The sequence below is a fragment of the Taudactylus pleione genome, unplaced genomic scaffold (genome assembly GCF_031769625.1).
Source record: "Taudactylus pleione unplaced genomic scaffold, aTauple2 ptg000090l, whole genome shotgun sequence".
Lineage (NCBI taxonomy): Eukaryota > Metazoa > Chordata > Amphibia > Anura > Myobatrachidae > Taudactylus > Taudactylus pleione.
In genome coordinates this window covers 2,231,684-2,250,651 of record NW_028284492.1, presented here as the reverse complement: position 1 = coordinate 2,250,651, position 18,968 = coordinate 2,231,684, and the positions used below count along the sequence as shown (strand labels likewise).

General features: G+C 44.7%; 1 protein-coding gene across 1 annotated transcript in view; it reads left to right on the top strand.

Moving 5' to 3' along the window:
• The first annotated feature begins 12,809 nt into the window (after window positions 1-12,809).
• The window catches only part of CA8 (carbonic anhydrase 8 (inactive)), a 121,004-nt gene continuing 114,845 nt past the window's right edge, over window positions 12,810-18,968 (top strand). The window contains exon 1 of the mRNA XM_088469353.1: window positions 12,810-13,013. Within this exon, the coding sequence (XP_088325479.1) occupies window positions 12,938-13,013 (76 nt within the window). The 5' untranslated portion in view covers window positions 12,810-12,937. The remainder of the gene's footprint in view (window positions 13,014-18,968) is intronic.

The window sequence follows — 18,968 nt, the reverse complement described above, 5'->3', positions numbered from 1 at the left end:
AAGGAGTGGAGCTTATCAGCAGAACCCAAGGAACAATAATAGCACATAAAATTTCCAACAAGAGATCTAGAGGTTGGCATACGTCAGGTCAGACCTGGCATAGGACTAAGCTAATGCCATTCGGGAGACATGCACTTTCTATAAATATAAATAAATTTTGCCCACTGTATAAGATGTTCCTAATGCACAGCTTTTCGCTTTCCTCTTGTTTTAATTGATGTTCCCATATATTTGTTTAGCCGAATGTGAAAGTATCTTATATCTACAGAAACAAAACAAGGACTTAAATTACTTTCCAAACCCGATGTCAGCAAACAGAAGGGCACAAAGTAAAAAGAGATACAAGGGGTCATTCAGAGTCGGTCGCAAGCGTTGAGCACTCGCAACCGACTCGATGTTGTCCCACTGGGCATACGCACGATGGAGCCGGTTCCGTTGTGCGCATGCGCGAGACCTGGCTAGCGACGGACGCTCCTTCGCTAGGGGTTTCACAGCAGACGGGGCGAGCTGTCGATGGTGAGTGACAGCTCGCCCCATTTGGGAGGCGGGCAGGGGGCGTGCCTGCCCAAATGGAGGCATTCCCGCCGGAACGCTTGCCGTTAGGGGGCGACCCCACTAACATCAATGCTGATGTTAGTGGGGAGCTTCCTGCTCGATCAGAGCAGGAAGCTCCCTGGGGCTTACATGTGCCCAGACCCAAACTTAGGGTCTGGTCGTAAGCCCCGATGGTCGCGATGGTCTTGACCATCGCGACCATCACCCATGTCGGTCGCTAGAGCGCTAGCTTAGCGATCGACAAGGAGGCGGTCGTTCAAGACCATCGCGACCATCACCCATATCGGTCGCTAGAGCGCTAGCTTTGCAATCAACAAGGAGGTGGTTGTTCAGGATGCAAGCGGCCGCCCTGATTCAGGGCGACCGCTTGCAACTAACGACCACCTCTGAATGAGGTCCACAGTCCTTATAACACTACTCTTGCTTACCACTAGACATTTTGGGGAACATTGCACAAAGCAGCCCATAGGCTTCTATTAGGCAACGCCATCTACAGATGGCGCTGCCTATTGGGTACAAGCTCCGGAAGTTTTGTTTTCTGGAGCTTTGTACATATGGGGAATGTGGTCAAAACCACAAAAATGGCAGCATTTAGAGTTTTAGCTGCATTTTCACTTTAGTACATTCCACCCAGAGTATGTAGCCCAGACATTCTTTTTTAAAAACACAAACAAATGGGCAAGATCCTCTGCCTGTCTTTACAGCTGCCAGGAACATTTATGTGACTCCTAATCACACCCTTCCCTTGGATCCGACAGTGCCACTGTGAGTCTTGTTGTTAGAGTAACCCTCAATGCAGTGTGTGCTGAGGATCGCGGCACTGAAGGGGGTAATGCTAAGTGCAAAGAGCAGAGTGGGGAGGTTACCATGGAAACAGGGCCTGAGCCAGGAGGTTTAAAACTCAGCTGATTACAGTTGAAGTCATTGGAAGAGCAGCCTGAGGTACATGACAGGGGAAGAGGTCCCTCCTAGTACAATTGGTATGAGCAGGGCTGTAGAGAGCGGGGCCGGGGTGTGGCCAAACAGTAGAGGCGTGGCTATGCCCCCTACAAAAATGTTTTTAAAAAGTGTGGCATCACAAAGCCCGGGGCAGATCCAGTGCGAACACCCCACCACACACACACATCATGCAGGCAAAGAGAGCCTGCTGCTGCTCAGTTGCAGCAACCTTCCTGGACCCACCAATGCTGCTGCCACTGACAGGTGAGAAGTATAACGGGGGGGGGTAGATCTGGGCCCCTACCGGCCTCTCCAACTAGGCTGGGCCCAATTAATGAATCATTCCCCCCCCCCTTCTCGGCACCCCTGGGTGCGAGGGAGAAAGTTTGTCGTGAGGTACCTGTAAGGAGGACAAGGCCATGAGATTCTAGTGAGGTCTATTTACTAAGTAGTGTTAGGAGACAAAGTGAAAGGAGATAAGGTACCAGAGAATCAGCTCCTAACTGCCATGTCACAGGCTGTGTTTGAAAAATTACAGTTGGGAGATAATTGGCTGGTACAGTACCTTAGCACCATTCACTTTATCTCCTAACACAGCTTAGTAAATAGACCCCTGAGACTTATGGTATATCAGTAAGGGGAACTGTGAGTATCCTCCAAGAATATGTTTCACATAAGTCCTTATAACACTACTATTGCTTACCACTAGACATTTTGGGGAACATTGCACAAAGAAGCCCATAGGCTTCTATAAGGCAACGCCATCTACAGATGGCGCTGCCTACTGGCTACAAGCTCCGGAAGTTTTGTTTTCTGGAGCTTTGTACATATGGGGAATGTGGTCAAAACCACGAAAATGGCAGTTTTTAGAGTTTTAGCTGCATTTTCACCAGAGCCGTAACTAGACATTTTGGTGCCCTGTGCCAGAAAGAGTATTGACGCCCCCCTCATTTTTCGAAGGGACATAATGCACCCAAAAAAGGGCCATGGCTTCACGGGGAAGGGCCAGGTAAGAGATAGGAGAGGCCAGGAGATGCTGGGGATGAAATAAGAGGATGCTACAAGCAAGAATCATAATAAACAGAAATTTGACAGGCCCAAACAGCGCCCCCTGACCTGTGGTGCCCTGTGCGATGGCACCGGCCGCACTACTCTAGCTACGGCCCTGATTTTCACTTTAGTACATCCCACCCAGAGTATGTAGCCCAGACATTCTTTACAGCCTCTGCCTGTCTTTACAGCTGCCAGGAACATTTATGTGACCCCTAATCGCACCCTTCCCTTGGATCCGACAGTGCCACTGTGAGTCTCGTTGTTAGAGTAACCCTCACTGCTGTGTGTGCTGAGGATCGCGGCACTGAAGGGGGTAATGCTAAGTGCAAAGAGCAGAGTGGGGAGGTTACCATGGAAACAGGGCCTGAGCCAGGAGGTTTAAAACTCAGTTGATTACAGTTGAAGTCATTGGAAGAGCAGCCTGAGGTACATGACAGGGGAAGAGGTCCCTCCTAGTACAATTGGTATGAGCAGGGCTGTAGAGAGCGGGGCCGGGGTGTGGCCAAACAGTAGAGGCGTGGCTATGCCTCCTACAAAAATGTTTTTAAAAAGTGTGGCATCGCAAAGCCAGGGGCAGATCCAGTGCGAACACCCCACCACACACACACATCATGCAGGCAAAGAGAGCCTGCCGCTGCTCAGTGGCAGCAACCTTCCTGGACCCACCAATGCTGCTGCCGCTGACAGGTGAGAAGTATTTCGGGGGGGCAGATCTGGACCCCTACTGGCCTCTCCAACTAGGCTGGGCCCAATTAATGAATCATCCCCCCCCTTCTCGGCACCCCTGGGTGCGAGGGAGAAAGTTTGTTGTGAGGTACCTGTAAGGAGGACAAGGCCATGAGTTTCTAGTGAGGAACAGGCTGAGAGGTCTATTTACTAAGTAGTGTTAGGAGACAAAGTGAAAGGAGATAAGGTACCAGTCAATCAGCTCCTAACTGCCATGACACAGGCTGTGTTTGAAAAATGACAGTTGGGAGATGATTGGCTGGTACAGTACCTTAGCACCATTCACTTTATCTCCTAACACAGCTTAGTAAATAGACCCCTGAGACTTATGGTATATCAGTAAGGGGAACTGTGAGTAGCCTCCAAGAATATGTTTCACATAAGTGCATAATATTGCATTACACCTAGAGGCCAATCTAAGTTAGACAAGCATTTTATATTCAATGGTACTGTCTATATTAAATATGCATATGCGATCTATAATGAATATTCAACTAAAGGCAGGATAAGGATCATTCGCTGAAATTGAACTTAGAGGGATTCAACCCTATATAATTAAGTGATAGACATTTAGGTAAATATAACAAGACCGGTTCGCTTTCCAGAGCTACCAGTCTAATGACCTGCGAAGGATTTCCAGACCATTACAGGGGCAGGATGGGCTTGGGGGTAGGGTGCCAGCTGCTGGGAACGAGCGAACACATCTAGCGACCAGGTTTGAATCAAGCCAATAGTTCCTGAGGGTCTAAGGATTGCATTGGTGTGAGTAATAATTATGAAGTCACTATTCAAGTTGGATCTTGACAATACAGTAAAAACTTCATGTTGGACTGGAGACACTGGGCCTGATTCAGACCCACTCGTGAGCGTTAAGCACTTGCAAGCGGGTCGATGGTGGCCCAGTGCGCACGCGCACGACGGAGCCGGCTTCGTCGTGCGCATGCATGAGACCCGGATAGCGATGGGCAAACCGTCGCTCCGGGTCTCGTACCAAAGGGGGCGTGTTTTCGATGTTGAGTGACAGCACGTCCCCTTTAGTGGGCGGGCCGGGGGAGTGGCTGCCCAAATGGAGGCGTTCCCATGGGAACGCCTACCGTCTGGGGCCGGCCACACTGACATCACAAGTGATGTCAGTGGGAGTGCTTTCGGCTCTGTTTGAGCCGAAAGCACTTTAGGGCTTGCGGCAACGAAACCCTACCACAAGGGTCTCGTCGCAAGCCCGATGGTCGCCATGGTCTTGACCATGGCGAACATCTTCCTGGCCGCTCGCTATAGCTGTGGGTGGTCACATTATACTGTTTCATATGATTTTTATGCCTTTATCCTAAGCAAACTTAAAATAATAATTGTTATATTGATTATTATATTGGATTGGGCTATTGATGGTTTTAGTAAATTAATTATTTTCATATTATTAACAATGTTAGCACCTAGGCAGGGCCGGATTAAGGGGGGCGACAGGGGCGGTCATCCTTGGGCCCCCACACACGGAGGGGCCCCCACTAGCAGCGGTGCGCTGTCTGCGCCAGCCGCTAGTGTCCCCTCCGCTAGTGTAGTGTAGACCGCGCAGTGAACGCGGCCACACTATACAGTGACATACACACTGCCGCCGGCGGCAGCTGTGTGTATGTTACAGCAGCCAATGAGAATCAGACAGACTCTCATTGGCTGCTGCACAACGGAAGGGAGCCGGCTCCCCCCCCGCAGCTGGTGATGATGGGAGAGATGTCATGATGCTGACGTCTCTCCCAAATGTGTATGGGGGGCACTGTCACTGCATAGGGAGGGCGGGGGGAGTATTACAAGCATCCCTGTATAGGGGGGCAGCTACAAGGGTCACTGTATAGGGGCCACTTCATGGGAGCACTGTATAGGGGGTGTGTTTGCTACTGGGGGCAATGCATGGGGGGGCTACTACTGGGGCACTGTATAGGTGGGGACTACTACTGGGGGTACTATATAAAGGACACTGCAATAGGGAGAATTAATACTAGGGGAACTATATAGGAGTGGACTACTACTTCCGGGCAATGCATAGGGGGGAACTACTACTGAGGGCAATGCATAGGGGGAACAACTACTGGGGGCACTGTATAGGGGGGACCACTACTGTGGGCATTATATAAGGGGCACTGCATAGGGAAGACCAATACTGGGGGCACTGCATAGGGGAGACTACTACAGGGGGAACTGCATAAGGATTTGGATTTTTTTTTTTAATTTACAAAAAAGCTAAAATCACACAAATTGGTCTTTTTTTTCTTCCTAGAGTGTTATTAACCTCAATAACATTAATTTCCAGTCATTTACAGTCAATTTAAACCACCTCACAGATTATAATATTGTTTTCACCATTATTGGCCAAAGGTTGCAGTGAGCTGACTGGTTACCAAGCGTCAGAGCAGCGGCGCAGTGACACAAACACCACAGTTTAAAGCACATCTATGAAACATTGTCACAAAGCAGTGGCAGAAATAAAAGGTAGTGCAAGATGGAATTGTCCTTGGGCCCTCCCACCCGCCCTTATGTTGGATATTAAAAAGGACATGCACACTTTAACAAACCAAGCATTTCAGCGACAGGGACTGCCACTTTGTGGCTGAAGTGCTTGGTTTGTTTAGGCCCCCACAAAAAAAGCTACCAATCGGCTAAAGGCAACAGCTCTACAGTGGCAAGATGTCACCATTATTGCCATCCTCACCCTCATCAGTGTGTACATCATACAATTCCTCACACAATATTAATTCTTCCCAGCTGGAATCCACCATTACAGAAGTATCTGTACTGTGACGTGATTGGCGGGAAAGGTTTTCCTCATGAAATTTCCAGTTCATTTTAATGAACATAATTTTTTCTACATTTTATGGAAGTAGCCTCCTACATCGTTCGCTCACAAGGTTCCCGGCTGTACTGAAAACTCTCTCCGAGTGCACACTGGAGGGTGGGCAGTTTACGTAATGCAAAGCCAGGTTATACAAGGGTCTCCAAATTGCGTTTTTTTTTCTTCCAATATTCGAAGGGACTCTGTGACATGTGCACTTGTACGATGTCCTGAAAATAATCCTCCACCATTCTATGGATGGTAATCGTATTAGATGGAGTTACAGTAGAGGTTTTACTTTTGTTGGGCAATTCTTCTAGACTCGACCAGATGTCAAAATGTTGACTTGACTTATCTGCATCACCACTGGGTCTTTTGGGAAAGGTGATTTTTTTTCTGGCTACTGCCGGAGAAACCGAAGGAGGAGACGTCATCGTAGTGCCATGTGTCACTTCAGCTGCCAACTTGCTTACCAGGAGCGCTTTGGATGTTTTAAGATCTGGGTCAGTTGTAAAGAAAGACAGAGCATACGACTTAAACTTAGGATCAAGCATTGCTAAAATATAATGATCCGATTTCAAGATCTTGGCCACCCGTGGATCCTAGCGAAGCGAATAAAGGACTTGATTTATCAGTCCAGCATACTTTGCGGAATCACTTTGTTTAATCTCCTCCTTCAATTTCTCCAGCTGATTTTCCAAAAGCCTAATCAGGGGAATCACCTTACTCAAGCTAGCAGTGTCAGCACTCACTTCACAAGTGGAAACTTCAAATGGTTTGAGCACCTTGCACAAGACAGAAAGTACTCTCCACTGTGCTAGGCTAAGGTGCATTCCTCCTCCTCTCCCAATGTCATGGCTTGTCGTATAGCTATGGATGGATTTTTGTTGCTCCTCCATCCGCTGAAGCTTATAAAGGGTGTAGTTCCACCTCGTTACCACCTCTTGCTTCAGTTGATGGCAGGGCAATTTAAACTGCTCTTGCAGGTGTTGCAATCTCCTGCATGCTGTTGCTGAATGACGAAAATGTCCTGAATTTTTTCGGGGCCACAGACAGCATCTCCTGCATGCCCCTGTCGTTTTCTAAAAACCCCTGCACCACTAAGTTGATTGTGTGAGAAAAGCAGGGGATGTGTTGGAATTCACCCAGCTTTAATGCTTTCACAATATTTTTAGCGTTATCAGAAATCACAAATCCTGAGAGTCATGTTTCTATGACATCTCTTTTCTAAGAGGTTGTCAGCCGTATGCCTTTTATTGAATCCGGTGACGCACAGAGTTGCCTGCCTCTGAATGAGCTTGTGTTGTTTGTTGGATACTGCTTCTGCTGCTGCTGAAGGCGATTCACCCACCCAGTGGGCCGTCACAGTCATGAAAACTTTAGTTTGCCCACTACCACTTGTCCACATATCTGTGGTTAAGTGGACAGTGGGTACAATAACATTTTACAGGCCAATAAGTAGGTTCTGTTTAACGTTCTGGTACAGCCGAGGAATGGCTTTTCAGGTAAAATGAAACCGAGATGGAATTTGGTACTGGGGACACAGGACCTCAATTAACTGTGTAAATCCCACTGCATTAATTGCAGATATTGGACGCAGATCTAATACTAGCATAGCCATCCTGGCGTCAGTGATCCACTGTGCGACAGGGTGAGAGCTGTCATACTTGCATACAGTTAATTGTTTTTTTTGGTAAACTACTACTAGTAGTCTTCTTGGCCCACTTATGGGATGAAGATCCACCCCCAGCAGCAGCAGCAGCAGGCCTAGCGCTCAAAGATTTAGTTTCTTCTGAGGTGTCCTGGAAAGTGGAGGAGTCACCGTGTATTAGCATTAACAAATTGGATGCTAGACTACCACTGATCATTCCTGAGGATAGTGAGAATGAAGGTGTTGTCAGTGGAGATTGCAGGTGCTGGGATTTAGTAGAGAGAAGGCATCTAGCTAATGGCGGACTGCTTGTTGTTATTTTTTTAGCTGTAGTTTCTGATGTTATCAAACATTTGTCATGAGCTCGCAGCAGGTGACGTAATAGCTTGGAGCTTCCTAAATGCTTAACATCCCTACCTCTACTTACTGTGGTTCCACAACAGCTATAAATGGCTTGACAAATGTTGTCAGGATTTGGGTAAAAATAATTCCACACAAAATATGTGGATGTGTTGGTTCTATGCCCAGGCATGGCAATGGCCTTCTTATCTTGGCCAAGAGCTGCTTCCACTGGTGCCTGACTTATACAAACAAGATCCTCATCCTCAACATCCTCATTAGTGCCAGCATCAGCTGCACATACTGTATATTCCCCTCATCCTCTTGCAATTCCACATTGGCATCCTCAATTTCTATGTCCTCGGCAATACTGCTCATCCCCACAAATACAGATGGAACAGAAACTGTGTAGGGCGGCTTCTCTGAAAAGTCAGGCTTACACATAGCAATACCACTTGTGGGCCCACTTAGACTCTCCTCAGCGATTTCTGACAATTGTGTTTCTGAAAACACAGTTTGATCTACTACCTTAGTGGTTTTATTTTTTTTTACACTTCTTCTATAGTCAGATTGAAAAGGTGTTTAACTGTCATGAGAGGCACAAGATGCCTCACTGAACCACCACTTAGAAATAAAGGCCAATGCCTGAGCCTTTCCTTGCCACTACGTGTGGTGAATGGTATGTTGCCAAGTTTCTGTTTTTCAGCACTAGTAGTAGTCTTCAGAGGTTTGTTTTTGTCTTTACCCCTGTGAATTCTAGATTTTTTAATTTCAGATACCCTAATTTTTTAAAGCCTCTATGCCCTTGAGCATCAGCTTTAGATGATGGTGACGGACTTCCAGCAGCTGCAGTGCCAGCATTTGCTTGCTGCTTCTGCTCTCCTCTCGGTTCGTTGTTGTGATCCATATTAACAAAATCACTAAATTGTACAAAAACTACTTAGTAATAGTATTATTTATATATTTATAATATATATTACCACCACTCACTGTGAACTGGAGTCACAGAGCTTGTATACACACAGTTGGCTTATGCCCAATAAAGTCACGGAGCTTGTATACACAAAGTGGGCTAATGCCCAGTCACGGAGCTTGTATACACACAGTGGGCTTATGCCCAGTAAAGTCATGGAGCTTGTATACGTACAGTGGGCTTATGCCCAGTAAAGTCACGTAGCTTGTATACACACAGTGGGCTAATGCCCAGTCACGGAGCTTGTATAAACACAGTGGACTTATGCCCAGTCACAGAGCTTGTATACACACAGTGGGGTTATGCCCAGTCACAGAGCTTGCATACACACAGTGGGCTTATGCCCAGTCACAGAGCTTGTATACACACAGTTGGCTTATGCCCAGTAAAGTCACGGAGCTTGTATACACACAGTGGGCTAATGCCCAGTCATGGAGCTTGTATACACACAGTGGGCTTATGCCCAGTAAAGTCACGGAGCTTGTATACGCACAGTGGGCTTATGCCCAGTAAAGTCACGTAGCTTGTATACACACAGTGGGCTAATCCTCAGTCACGGAGCTTGTATAAACACAGTGGGCTTATGCCCAGTCACGGAGCTTGCATACACACAGTGGGCTTATGCCCAGTCACAGAGCTTGCATACACACAGTGGGCTTATGTCCAGTCACGGAGCTTGTATACACACAGTGGACTTATGCCCAGTAAAGTCACGGAGCTTGTACACACACAGTGAGCTAATGCCCAGTCACAGAGCTTGTATGCACACAGTGGACTTATGTCCAGTAAAGTCACGGAGCTTGTATACACACAGTGGGCTTCTGCCCAGTCACGCAGCTAGTATACACACAGTGGGCTTATTCCCAGTCACTGAGTTTGTATACACATAGTGGGTTAATGCCCAGTCACAGAGCTTGTATACACACAGTGGGCTTATGCCCAGGAAAGTCACGGAGCTTGTATACACACAGTAGGCTTATGCCCAATCACACAGCTTGTATACACACAGTGGGTTAATGCCCATTAACGGAGCTTGTATATACACAGTGGGCTTATGCCCAGTCACGGAGCTTGTATACACACAGTGGGTTAATGCCCAGTAACGGAGCTTGTATACACACAGTGGGCTTATGCCCAGTAAAGTCACGGAGCTTGTATACGCACAGTGGGCTTATGCCCAGTCATGGAGCTTGTATACACACAGTGGGATTATTCCCAGTAAAGTCACGGAACTTGTATACGCACAGTGGGCTTATGCCCAGTCACGGAGCTTGTATACACACAGTGGGATTATTCCCAGTAAAGTCACGGAGCTTGTACACACACAGTGAGCTAATGCCCAGTCACAGAGCTTGTATGCACACAGTGGACTTATGTCCAGTAAAGTCACGGAGCTTGTATACACACAGTGGGCTTCTGCCCAGTCACGCAGCTAGTATACACACAGTGGGCTTATTCCCAGTCACTGAGTTTGTATACACATAGTGGGTTAATGCCCAGTCACGGAGCTTGTATACACACAGTGGGCTTATGCCCAGGAAAGTCACGGAGCTTGTATACACACAGTAGGCTTATGCCCAATCACACAGCTTGTATACACACAGTGGGTTAATGCCCATTAACGGAGCTTGTATATACACAGTGGGCTTATGCCCAGTCACGGAGCTTGTATACACACAGTGGGTTAATGCCCAGTAACGGAGCTTGTATACACACAGTGGGCTTATGCCCAGTAAAGTCACGGAGCTTGTATACGCACAGTGGGTTTATGCCCAGTCATGGAGCTTGTATACACACAGTGGGATTATTCCCAGTAAAGTCACGGAACTTGTATACGCACAGTGGGCTTATGCCCAGTCACGGAGCTTGTATACACACAGTGGGATTATTCCCAGTAAAGTCACGGAACTTGTATACGCACAGTGGGTTTATGCCCAGTCACGGAGCTTGTATACACACAGTGGGATTATTCCCAGTAAAGTCACGGAGCTTGTATACGCACAGAGGGCTTATGCCCAATCATGGAGCTTGTATACACACAGTTGGCTTATGCTCAGTCACGGAGCTTGTATACACACAGTGGGATTATTCCCAGTAAAGTCACGGAGCTTGTATACGCACAGTGGGCTTATGCCCAGTCACGGAGCTTGTATACACACTGGGCCTGATTCAGAGCCGGACGCTATTTGCGGACGGTCGTTCCAAAAAAGGGGCCGGTTATTTCAATTGAGCGCTCACTCTTTGCGGTTTGTTGACGCCTCTATGTCTGAGCGAGTGAACGAAAAATGCGCTCACTATTTTGTAGAGAGGCCCCTTTGCCGTTCGCAACACACGTCATCTCCGGTATTTATTCGATTAATCGGGTACATCGAAAGTCATCTGAACTGCTCGCAGTGCTTGTTGTAGGTTTTTCTTTCTGCTATCACTGCGAGCAGTTCAGGCTAAAAGACAACCAAGTGACGTGGTCGATGACGCTCCTTTATTAATTATGCACTCCCACTAAACGCCCTTTTGACCGTTTGGCACGCCTGCGTTCGGATCTCCACCTCCCCGTTTTCAAGCACCTTCCCCTGTTGCCACCCACAAACGGTACATTCTGTCAATCAAATTAGCAGCCCCTCGCTGTTTTGCGAGCGCATGATTTCCGACTGCAATGACTGGTTTGCGCATGCACATTACGGCCCATACGCATGCGCAGTTGTGCGAACATTGCTCAGAGCGAACGAGCGGCCGCTTACGAACGGCTCTGAATCAGGCCCACAGTGGGCTTATGCCCAGTCACGGAGCTTGTATACATGCAGTGGGTTTATGCCCAGTACAGTGGGCTTATGCCCAGTAACGGAGCTTGTATACACGCAGTGGGCTTCTGCCCAGTAATGGAGCTTGTAATACTGAGTCTGACTCTAACAACTAACTAACGGAGGTCACACGGAGCAGACCAGACACCTCACCTCTCTAATTGAAAATGGCGCCGAGTCCCGGGCGCTGCACCTTTTATAGAGGCCGATTGTTACCCCAGTCTCGCGAGAATCCGAAAAAACGTCGGCCGGGTGACGTTTGGCCTCGAGGTGGAATCCGAGTCAGGCAGGAACACCCAAACTTGCGTTCGGGTGGACTCGGATCCCCCTGTTCGGAGCGGTTCGGATTCCTCAGAATCCGAACAGCTCACCTCTAAAATATATAAACAGTATGTACAGTAGGTCAAGAACCATTATTGGGAACTGTAAGTGAAGTGATTATTAAGTAAAAGATATAAGTGATATTTGTCTTATGGTTATTGTGTTTAGGTATTTGTGATTGACTAATAAGAAGTGGGAATACTCCTGGTGCTAGTGTTATATGTAGTATGGAGGTGTAATGACATGTCATGAGAAATTGGTCTATATTGGGACATGTCTGACCACATGGAGGCATATGTAGGGAGAGTTTAGTTTGATGCATAGAATATTTACACTAAATTACAACTCTGCACCATGCTACTTTGCAGGATTACTTTTGTATGTGCCATGCACTACATCTGTTTTGTGCCCTAAGTAGAAAAGTACATTTACAAGTAAAGCGTCCACATCTTTTCTCCTCTGCTAGTGACAAGTTCCTGAGCACAGTTCTTCCAGCAAACTCCAGAGCTGGCACCACCCACCTCCAGTACAACTCAAGCTATTACCTAAAACTGCCCAGTAGAAGCTGATCCCTGCTGCATACAGCACATAATTGCTGTGATTAGACCTCCCTCCTCCTCTGCTGCACGGACCCAGGCTGCAGAGAGTGTGACAGATCAGTGTGGTGAGAGGAGGTAATGTAAATGGAGCATGTCTTCTTACTCCGGCCACTGTAGTCACTGGTAAGGACTGTCCTGATTTGGAGCAACAAGAGGACCCAGATGGCTGACCGGCACTACATAGACAACTCTCAGCTGCAAGCAGATACCGAGAAACAGGAGTGGGGCTATGTGGAAGGTCAGTTTTCCTCTTATTGTATCTTGTCTGTATCCTAAACTTCAACTGAATGGAAGTGAATCAGTCCTGATCTATATACTATAGGAATATTTGTTTATTTGTTGGAGCAGACCTAAAATAACATGTTTGCAATTATTAAACCAGTATTTAAATAAAATAAAAAATAAATAAAAATAAATTTGGGTTGAGGGAAATTAAGGCAATTGTCTGATGAAATTCTGATGATCCTGTTTTGAATTTCTGCCATTTGACACTTTGGATATAAAAGACATTGATAAATATGTATTGTGACTTGTTAACTAGTACTGAAGGAGTTAAAAAAAAACCTGTTTTACCACTTTCACATTTAATGACGTTAAGGTGCAGAAGTAAAAACAATTTTGTTCGCGAAATAGAAAAAAAATGTCATGAATACCTATGAATGTCTAGCTAAGTAGAAAATAATGATAATAATACTAATTATTATTATTATTATTATTATTATTATTCAGCAAGCATTCAGAGCTCTAGGGTCTATTCTTTACATAATATATTACAAGTCCCTCCCAACTGGTGGGATTGAGGTGAGACAGTTTTGTCCTTTGGAATGAAAGTTAGGGAGCTGTGTCTCAATTGTTACTGCTCCATGTGTCATTGAAGGGTGTTTATAGATAGGGGGCACCAAGTGCTTTGGAAACACTAATGTCCCTGGTGGGTATCTGGTCAAACTCCATGATGTACTACGATACTCACTTCTTCTGCACAATGCTAAAAATACGAGACACAATGAAAAAAAAATATATAAAAGTATTATTTATTTATACAGCGCCACTAATATGTGCAATACTGCACAGAGAACATATGTCATTTACAGTCCCAGGCCAATTCTAGCTTACGGTTTAAAGTCACTAGCATGCAAGCGCGCACACATACAAACTAATGTTCATTTTGTCAGAATCCAAATAACCTATCATTATCTTTTTTGAGTGTGGGAGGAAAACGGAGCACCCAGAGGAAACCCACACATTCATGGGAGAACATGCAAACTCCACACAGATGGCCCATGACTAGAAATTGAACTTATGATCTCAAAGCTGTGAGGCAGTAATACTAACCACTACACCATTCATGCTGCTCCATATACATATGGCCTTTCTTTAGAACTTGGTTACAAAGGTTAATGTCGCAGGTATTGGTGGTATGTTAAATAGGTATTCTTAGGAAGAATCTTAGAAATCTATACCTTATATGTTTGTTTAAAATTGTTATGTTGTGCCAGTGTGTTTTGATTCATTGCAAGTCCTCATAAAAAGTTTCTGCAAATTTGTACGATTTTCAGTATTTTGCGATCTGCAAATCTCCTTGAGAAGCTCTTTGTTACAATGGGCCGTATTCAATTAGTTTTGGCTCGGTGAAAACTTGCTGCCTAGCCGGCTTTTCGACTACATCGTGTGTTTTGGAGGTGAAAACTTTTTTCGTGCGTGCTCCCGATTTATTCCGTATTCAATTACCAAACAGGCGAAAACGGGACCCGGCGAATGTGAACCAGGCGAAAAGTGCAGCATGAATTGCGGGAATCACTCTGTACCCCAGAAAAAGATGGTCTGACTTCGGAAATCATTATGGTTCATTATAGCCCTAATTTAACTAGTTAGGGTACTTAAGTGGTGGTAATTGCTTGCTATTAGTGTCTTGGTAAAAGTGGTGAAAAATGGCATAAAGCAGTGTTTTGTGGAGCAAATAAGTAGTCCCATCAAATTTGGGGTGCTTGAAAATGGGTACTAGCATATTTTAATGTCTCTAACGTTACGTTTTAGAAAAAGTTAAATTCCTCCATCATACAAGAACCTGCAATCCCAAAAACACTTGGCCCCTTCTTAGAGAACCCCCAGAAGGTTATTTTGCTAGTTTTTGAAGTTGTCTCCCCACTTTTTTCATTTTCGCCCCAAACTTCCAAGGCATTTTTTGGGGTGTTCCTGATTTTTTTTTTTTTACTTTTTTGGGGTGAATTGTCCTTTGGGGGGGGGTGTACCAAGGGTTCTGAGTGGTTTCTTAACATCTGCATCCGAAAATATGGATTTTGCACTTTTTTTCTCTTGCTATTCTGTGGAGAAAAAGTATCGCATAGTTCAGTGCATTGACTTTTCGTATAGGCGAAAACGAACTGGAATTGAATACGGAGATACATTTTCGGGCAAAATTTTCACAAAAAAAGGGCGAAAACGGCTTTTCGCTCCTAATTGAATACGGCCCAATGTTTGTTAACAAAAGTGTCTTTTAAAATGTAAGCTTAGTAGCAAAGTCTATTAAAAATTGTTAAAAATAAAAATAGTTAAACCATCTACTTCAACAAAAGTACTTTTAACCCCTTAGCTAATGTGATTGCATCGGTTTCAACCCCACTAGGCTGTGCGTTACCTGACATGGTTGCAAACAATGTGACCAGTCAGAAGCGCCCACTGGGCGGCTGCCAGAAAATAATCTTCCAGGAGCTGCCAATGGCAGAGGGACACCCAGGCTCCTCTGCATCCCTGCACCCTACCCCAAAGTCTGCCATGCTGCCTATCATTGCTAATCGGGCAGTCTGTCAGTACCCCCCACCCAGCTGCTGCAGATAGTAGCAGTTGCTGGGGAAATGTAAAGTTGCAATGTCCTGATGAATGATAGTCCGATATATTGCAGGTCAATATTTAAAAAAAAAAAATCAATATTAATTTTATGTTTTTATTTTACAAAATTATGTAGAATTTGATGGCAGACAAAAACCATCTAGTCTGCCCTTTTTTAAATTGTGTTGGATACTTTATAAAGCGATGTTCTTGATCTAAGTCAATCATAGAAAACAGACAGTTTGGAAAAGAATATTAGCCAGTTAAGTGGTTAAAGTGTTAGAGACTATAGCGGAGATTTCTGAAAGGTTCTAAAACATTCACTTGGAGGTGTTGCCCATAGCAACCAATCATATTCTATCTTTTTCTAGGCTACAATATAGAAATAATAGCTAGAATCTTATTGGTTACTAAGGGGAACAGCACCACTTTTCATTTTCAGAAGCTTTAGTAAATGTATCCCTAGGGGATCTGTGGTTTTGTTCCGAATCATTTTACTATTTCTTCATGGAGCCCCATCAGAAACCCTTCTGCCAGGGATGTAGCTAGAACTTTTTGGGCCCCATAGCAATATTATGAAGGGTCTCCCATATCAATGCTTTTAGACAAACACCTCTCTCCACTAAGATGTGCAATTTGGTTTCCGTGGAAACCTATTACACCCTAACATGTTTGGATCCCAAAACGAGGCAAAACATCATCTTCCCGGCATTAGGTCTCACATATTTTGGATTGCACATTGAAGTCCCTCCCTCATGATCAGGCAGAAATTCACAGGAGATCGGTGGGAGTTGGTGTGGGACTGGGCTGCAGCACTAGTCTGTGAGGCACTAAAAAATGCCATGAGGTGGAGTAGACTGGAGCACTGTGTTAAAAAAGCCTACTGAGAGGCTTGAGTCAGGTGATTCACTTAATAAAACTACTGGAAAACTACTGAAAAAGCAGCTAGAGAAACTGAAGGAGGAGATGAAACAAAGCGATTCCATTACTGTATGTATGTTGGAATGTAGATCAAGATTCACGTTGCCAGGACCAATGGGTTGTTGGATCACTACATTTTGGCAACCATGCTTGATCATAGGTTTAAGGCGTATATAATGTCTTCTTTCCAACTTACTCAGATCTTATAAGATGCAAAGAGTTCTGTACCAGCAAGTTGTCAGCTCAAATGGCACATGACACAACTTGCTTCAGCTTCTTCTGCAAATGCTACTGACAGGGAAAAAACTGACCTTTTCCAAGAGACCCACTGGGGTGAGAATGATAAGTCAACTCAACGCACCAAAGTTAAACACCATTTTGACATCTGGGCAGGCTTGAAAGAATTACCCACAATTACCATGATTCAATCTGATACACTAAGCATCAACAGAGTGGTGGTGTATTATTTTAATGATAATGTACAAATTAGCATGTCACACAGTCATTTTAACTACTGGGAGAACAAAATGGCAATTTGGAGCCCCTTATACAAATTAGCTTTGGTGTACTTAAGTTGCCCACCCTTCAGTGTGTACTCAGAGTGTTTAGCACAGCCAGGAACCTTGTGAGTGATTGGTGTAGGAGGCTACTTCCTCAAAAGGTGAAAAAACTCATGTTCATAAAAATTAACTGCAAATTCTATGAGGAAGACCTTTGTCACCAAATGCAGCACAGTACAGAGATTTCTTTCTGTAACAGTGGATTCCAGTATGGATGAACTAATATTGTGTGATGATGATGTTAACACTGATGAAGATGAGGAGGATGAGAATGATAATGGTATCTTAGCAGTGTAAGATGATTAACAAAGCTGTTAGCCATCATTGGCAGCTTGTTTTGTGGGGGCCCAAACAAACCAAACACTTAAGCCACAAAAGGGGCAGTCCCTGTCACTGAAGCGTTCAGTTTGTTAAACTGTGCATGTCCTTTTTAATATATAACATAAGTGTGGGAGGGCCCAAGGACAATTTCATCATGGGACACTTTTCACTATGGGCTTTGCCAAGATTGTGTGTTTGACAGGCAGCGTATATTACAGTACTTTTCTGGAACATTGGTAGTCACTATTCTGTAGCTTGCAAGGCCATCTCTTTTTTTTTTTTTTTTAGTCTTTGTATAGTTATTGTTTTTTACAGTTTTTTTTGTTAACACATTTAGTTTTATTGTAACAAAGCAACTTGTACACTTTAATGGTTAAAACTGAGCATCCTTTCTTTTCAGAAAAAAAGTGGAAAAACTGATATACAGATCTGCATGCTTCGGTTAAACACACTAATGACAGGCACTTCTATTGTGTTCAGTCCAAATATGAATGAACACACACACTTGCGAACACAATTGCACACACCATCGGAAAACACGATTCAGTCAAGCATTATTCTTAGTAAATCTGTGAGTTTGTTTTAAACAAACTCTCACGTGTCCCTGTGATGCCCAGTGCATATAATACTAGGACAGACATGTTTCTTAGTAAATTTATCCCCGAGAGCTTATTTTAATTATACTAATTCTAATTCAGTACAAAATGTGTTTTCAATAGTTTAAATATATAATAAAAATACTAGTACATTTTACAATATCAAAAATATAAATTGCCAAAATAAAACTTCAGTGCACTTTAGGATAAGTGCTAGTTACTGGCAGGGCCACCAAGATGTCCAGTGGGCCTTGTTGCTAGAGGGTCGGGACCAAGCTCAGGATCATGGCCACATATGCTCAGGACAACCTGAGGGAAAGACGCATTCCTTTACCTCCATGGCTGACTTAGACCCCCAGAGAAGCCTGTGAAATGAATACCCACCCCAACAATGACCGGAAACCATGAATGGTTTGATCCATCAATTAACTGAACCATCGATCGGTATCCCTACAGTGTGCCAATCAGAGAAGGGGTGGGACTAAGCTATGGGCCAATTGGGAAAGGGCGGGACTTTGTGATAAGATGGGGCAGAGCTAAGTTCTGGGCCATTGAATGAAAAATAACCATTGTTGTCTCTGTGCCACCAATCGAGAACCTTTAGCGCCAAACCATCGATGGTTGCTAACCAGCAATGGTCAATGGATATTTCTAGGGATAAGGGAAAGTGAGCTTGTCCAAGAAATCTAGATAAAGATGTATGTTTACAGGTACCTTCATCACACAGTGGTATGAAATTGACCATACATCAAAAACTCAAGACAATGCAAATGCTCTCCTTACATCTTACTCATATAAGTCACACTACTGCAGTGGTTCCCACCTCTGGTCTTCAAGTATCACCAACAGGTCATGCCTTGTGGATTTCTTTATTCAAACACATGTAAATTAATCTATTTTGTTGGGTAAGTAATTATCCCAACTGCTTCCATAGACAGAAATCCTCAAAACATGACCTGTTGGAGATAC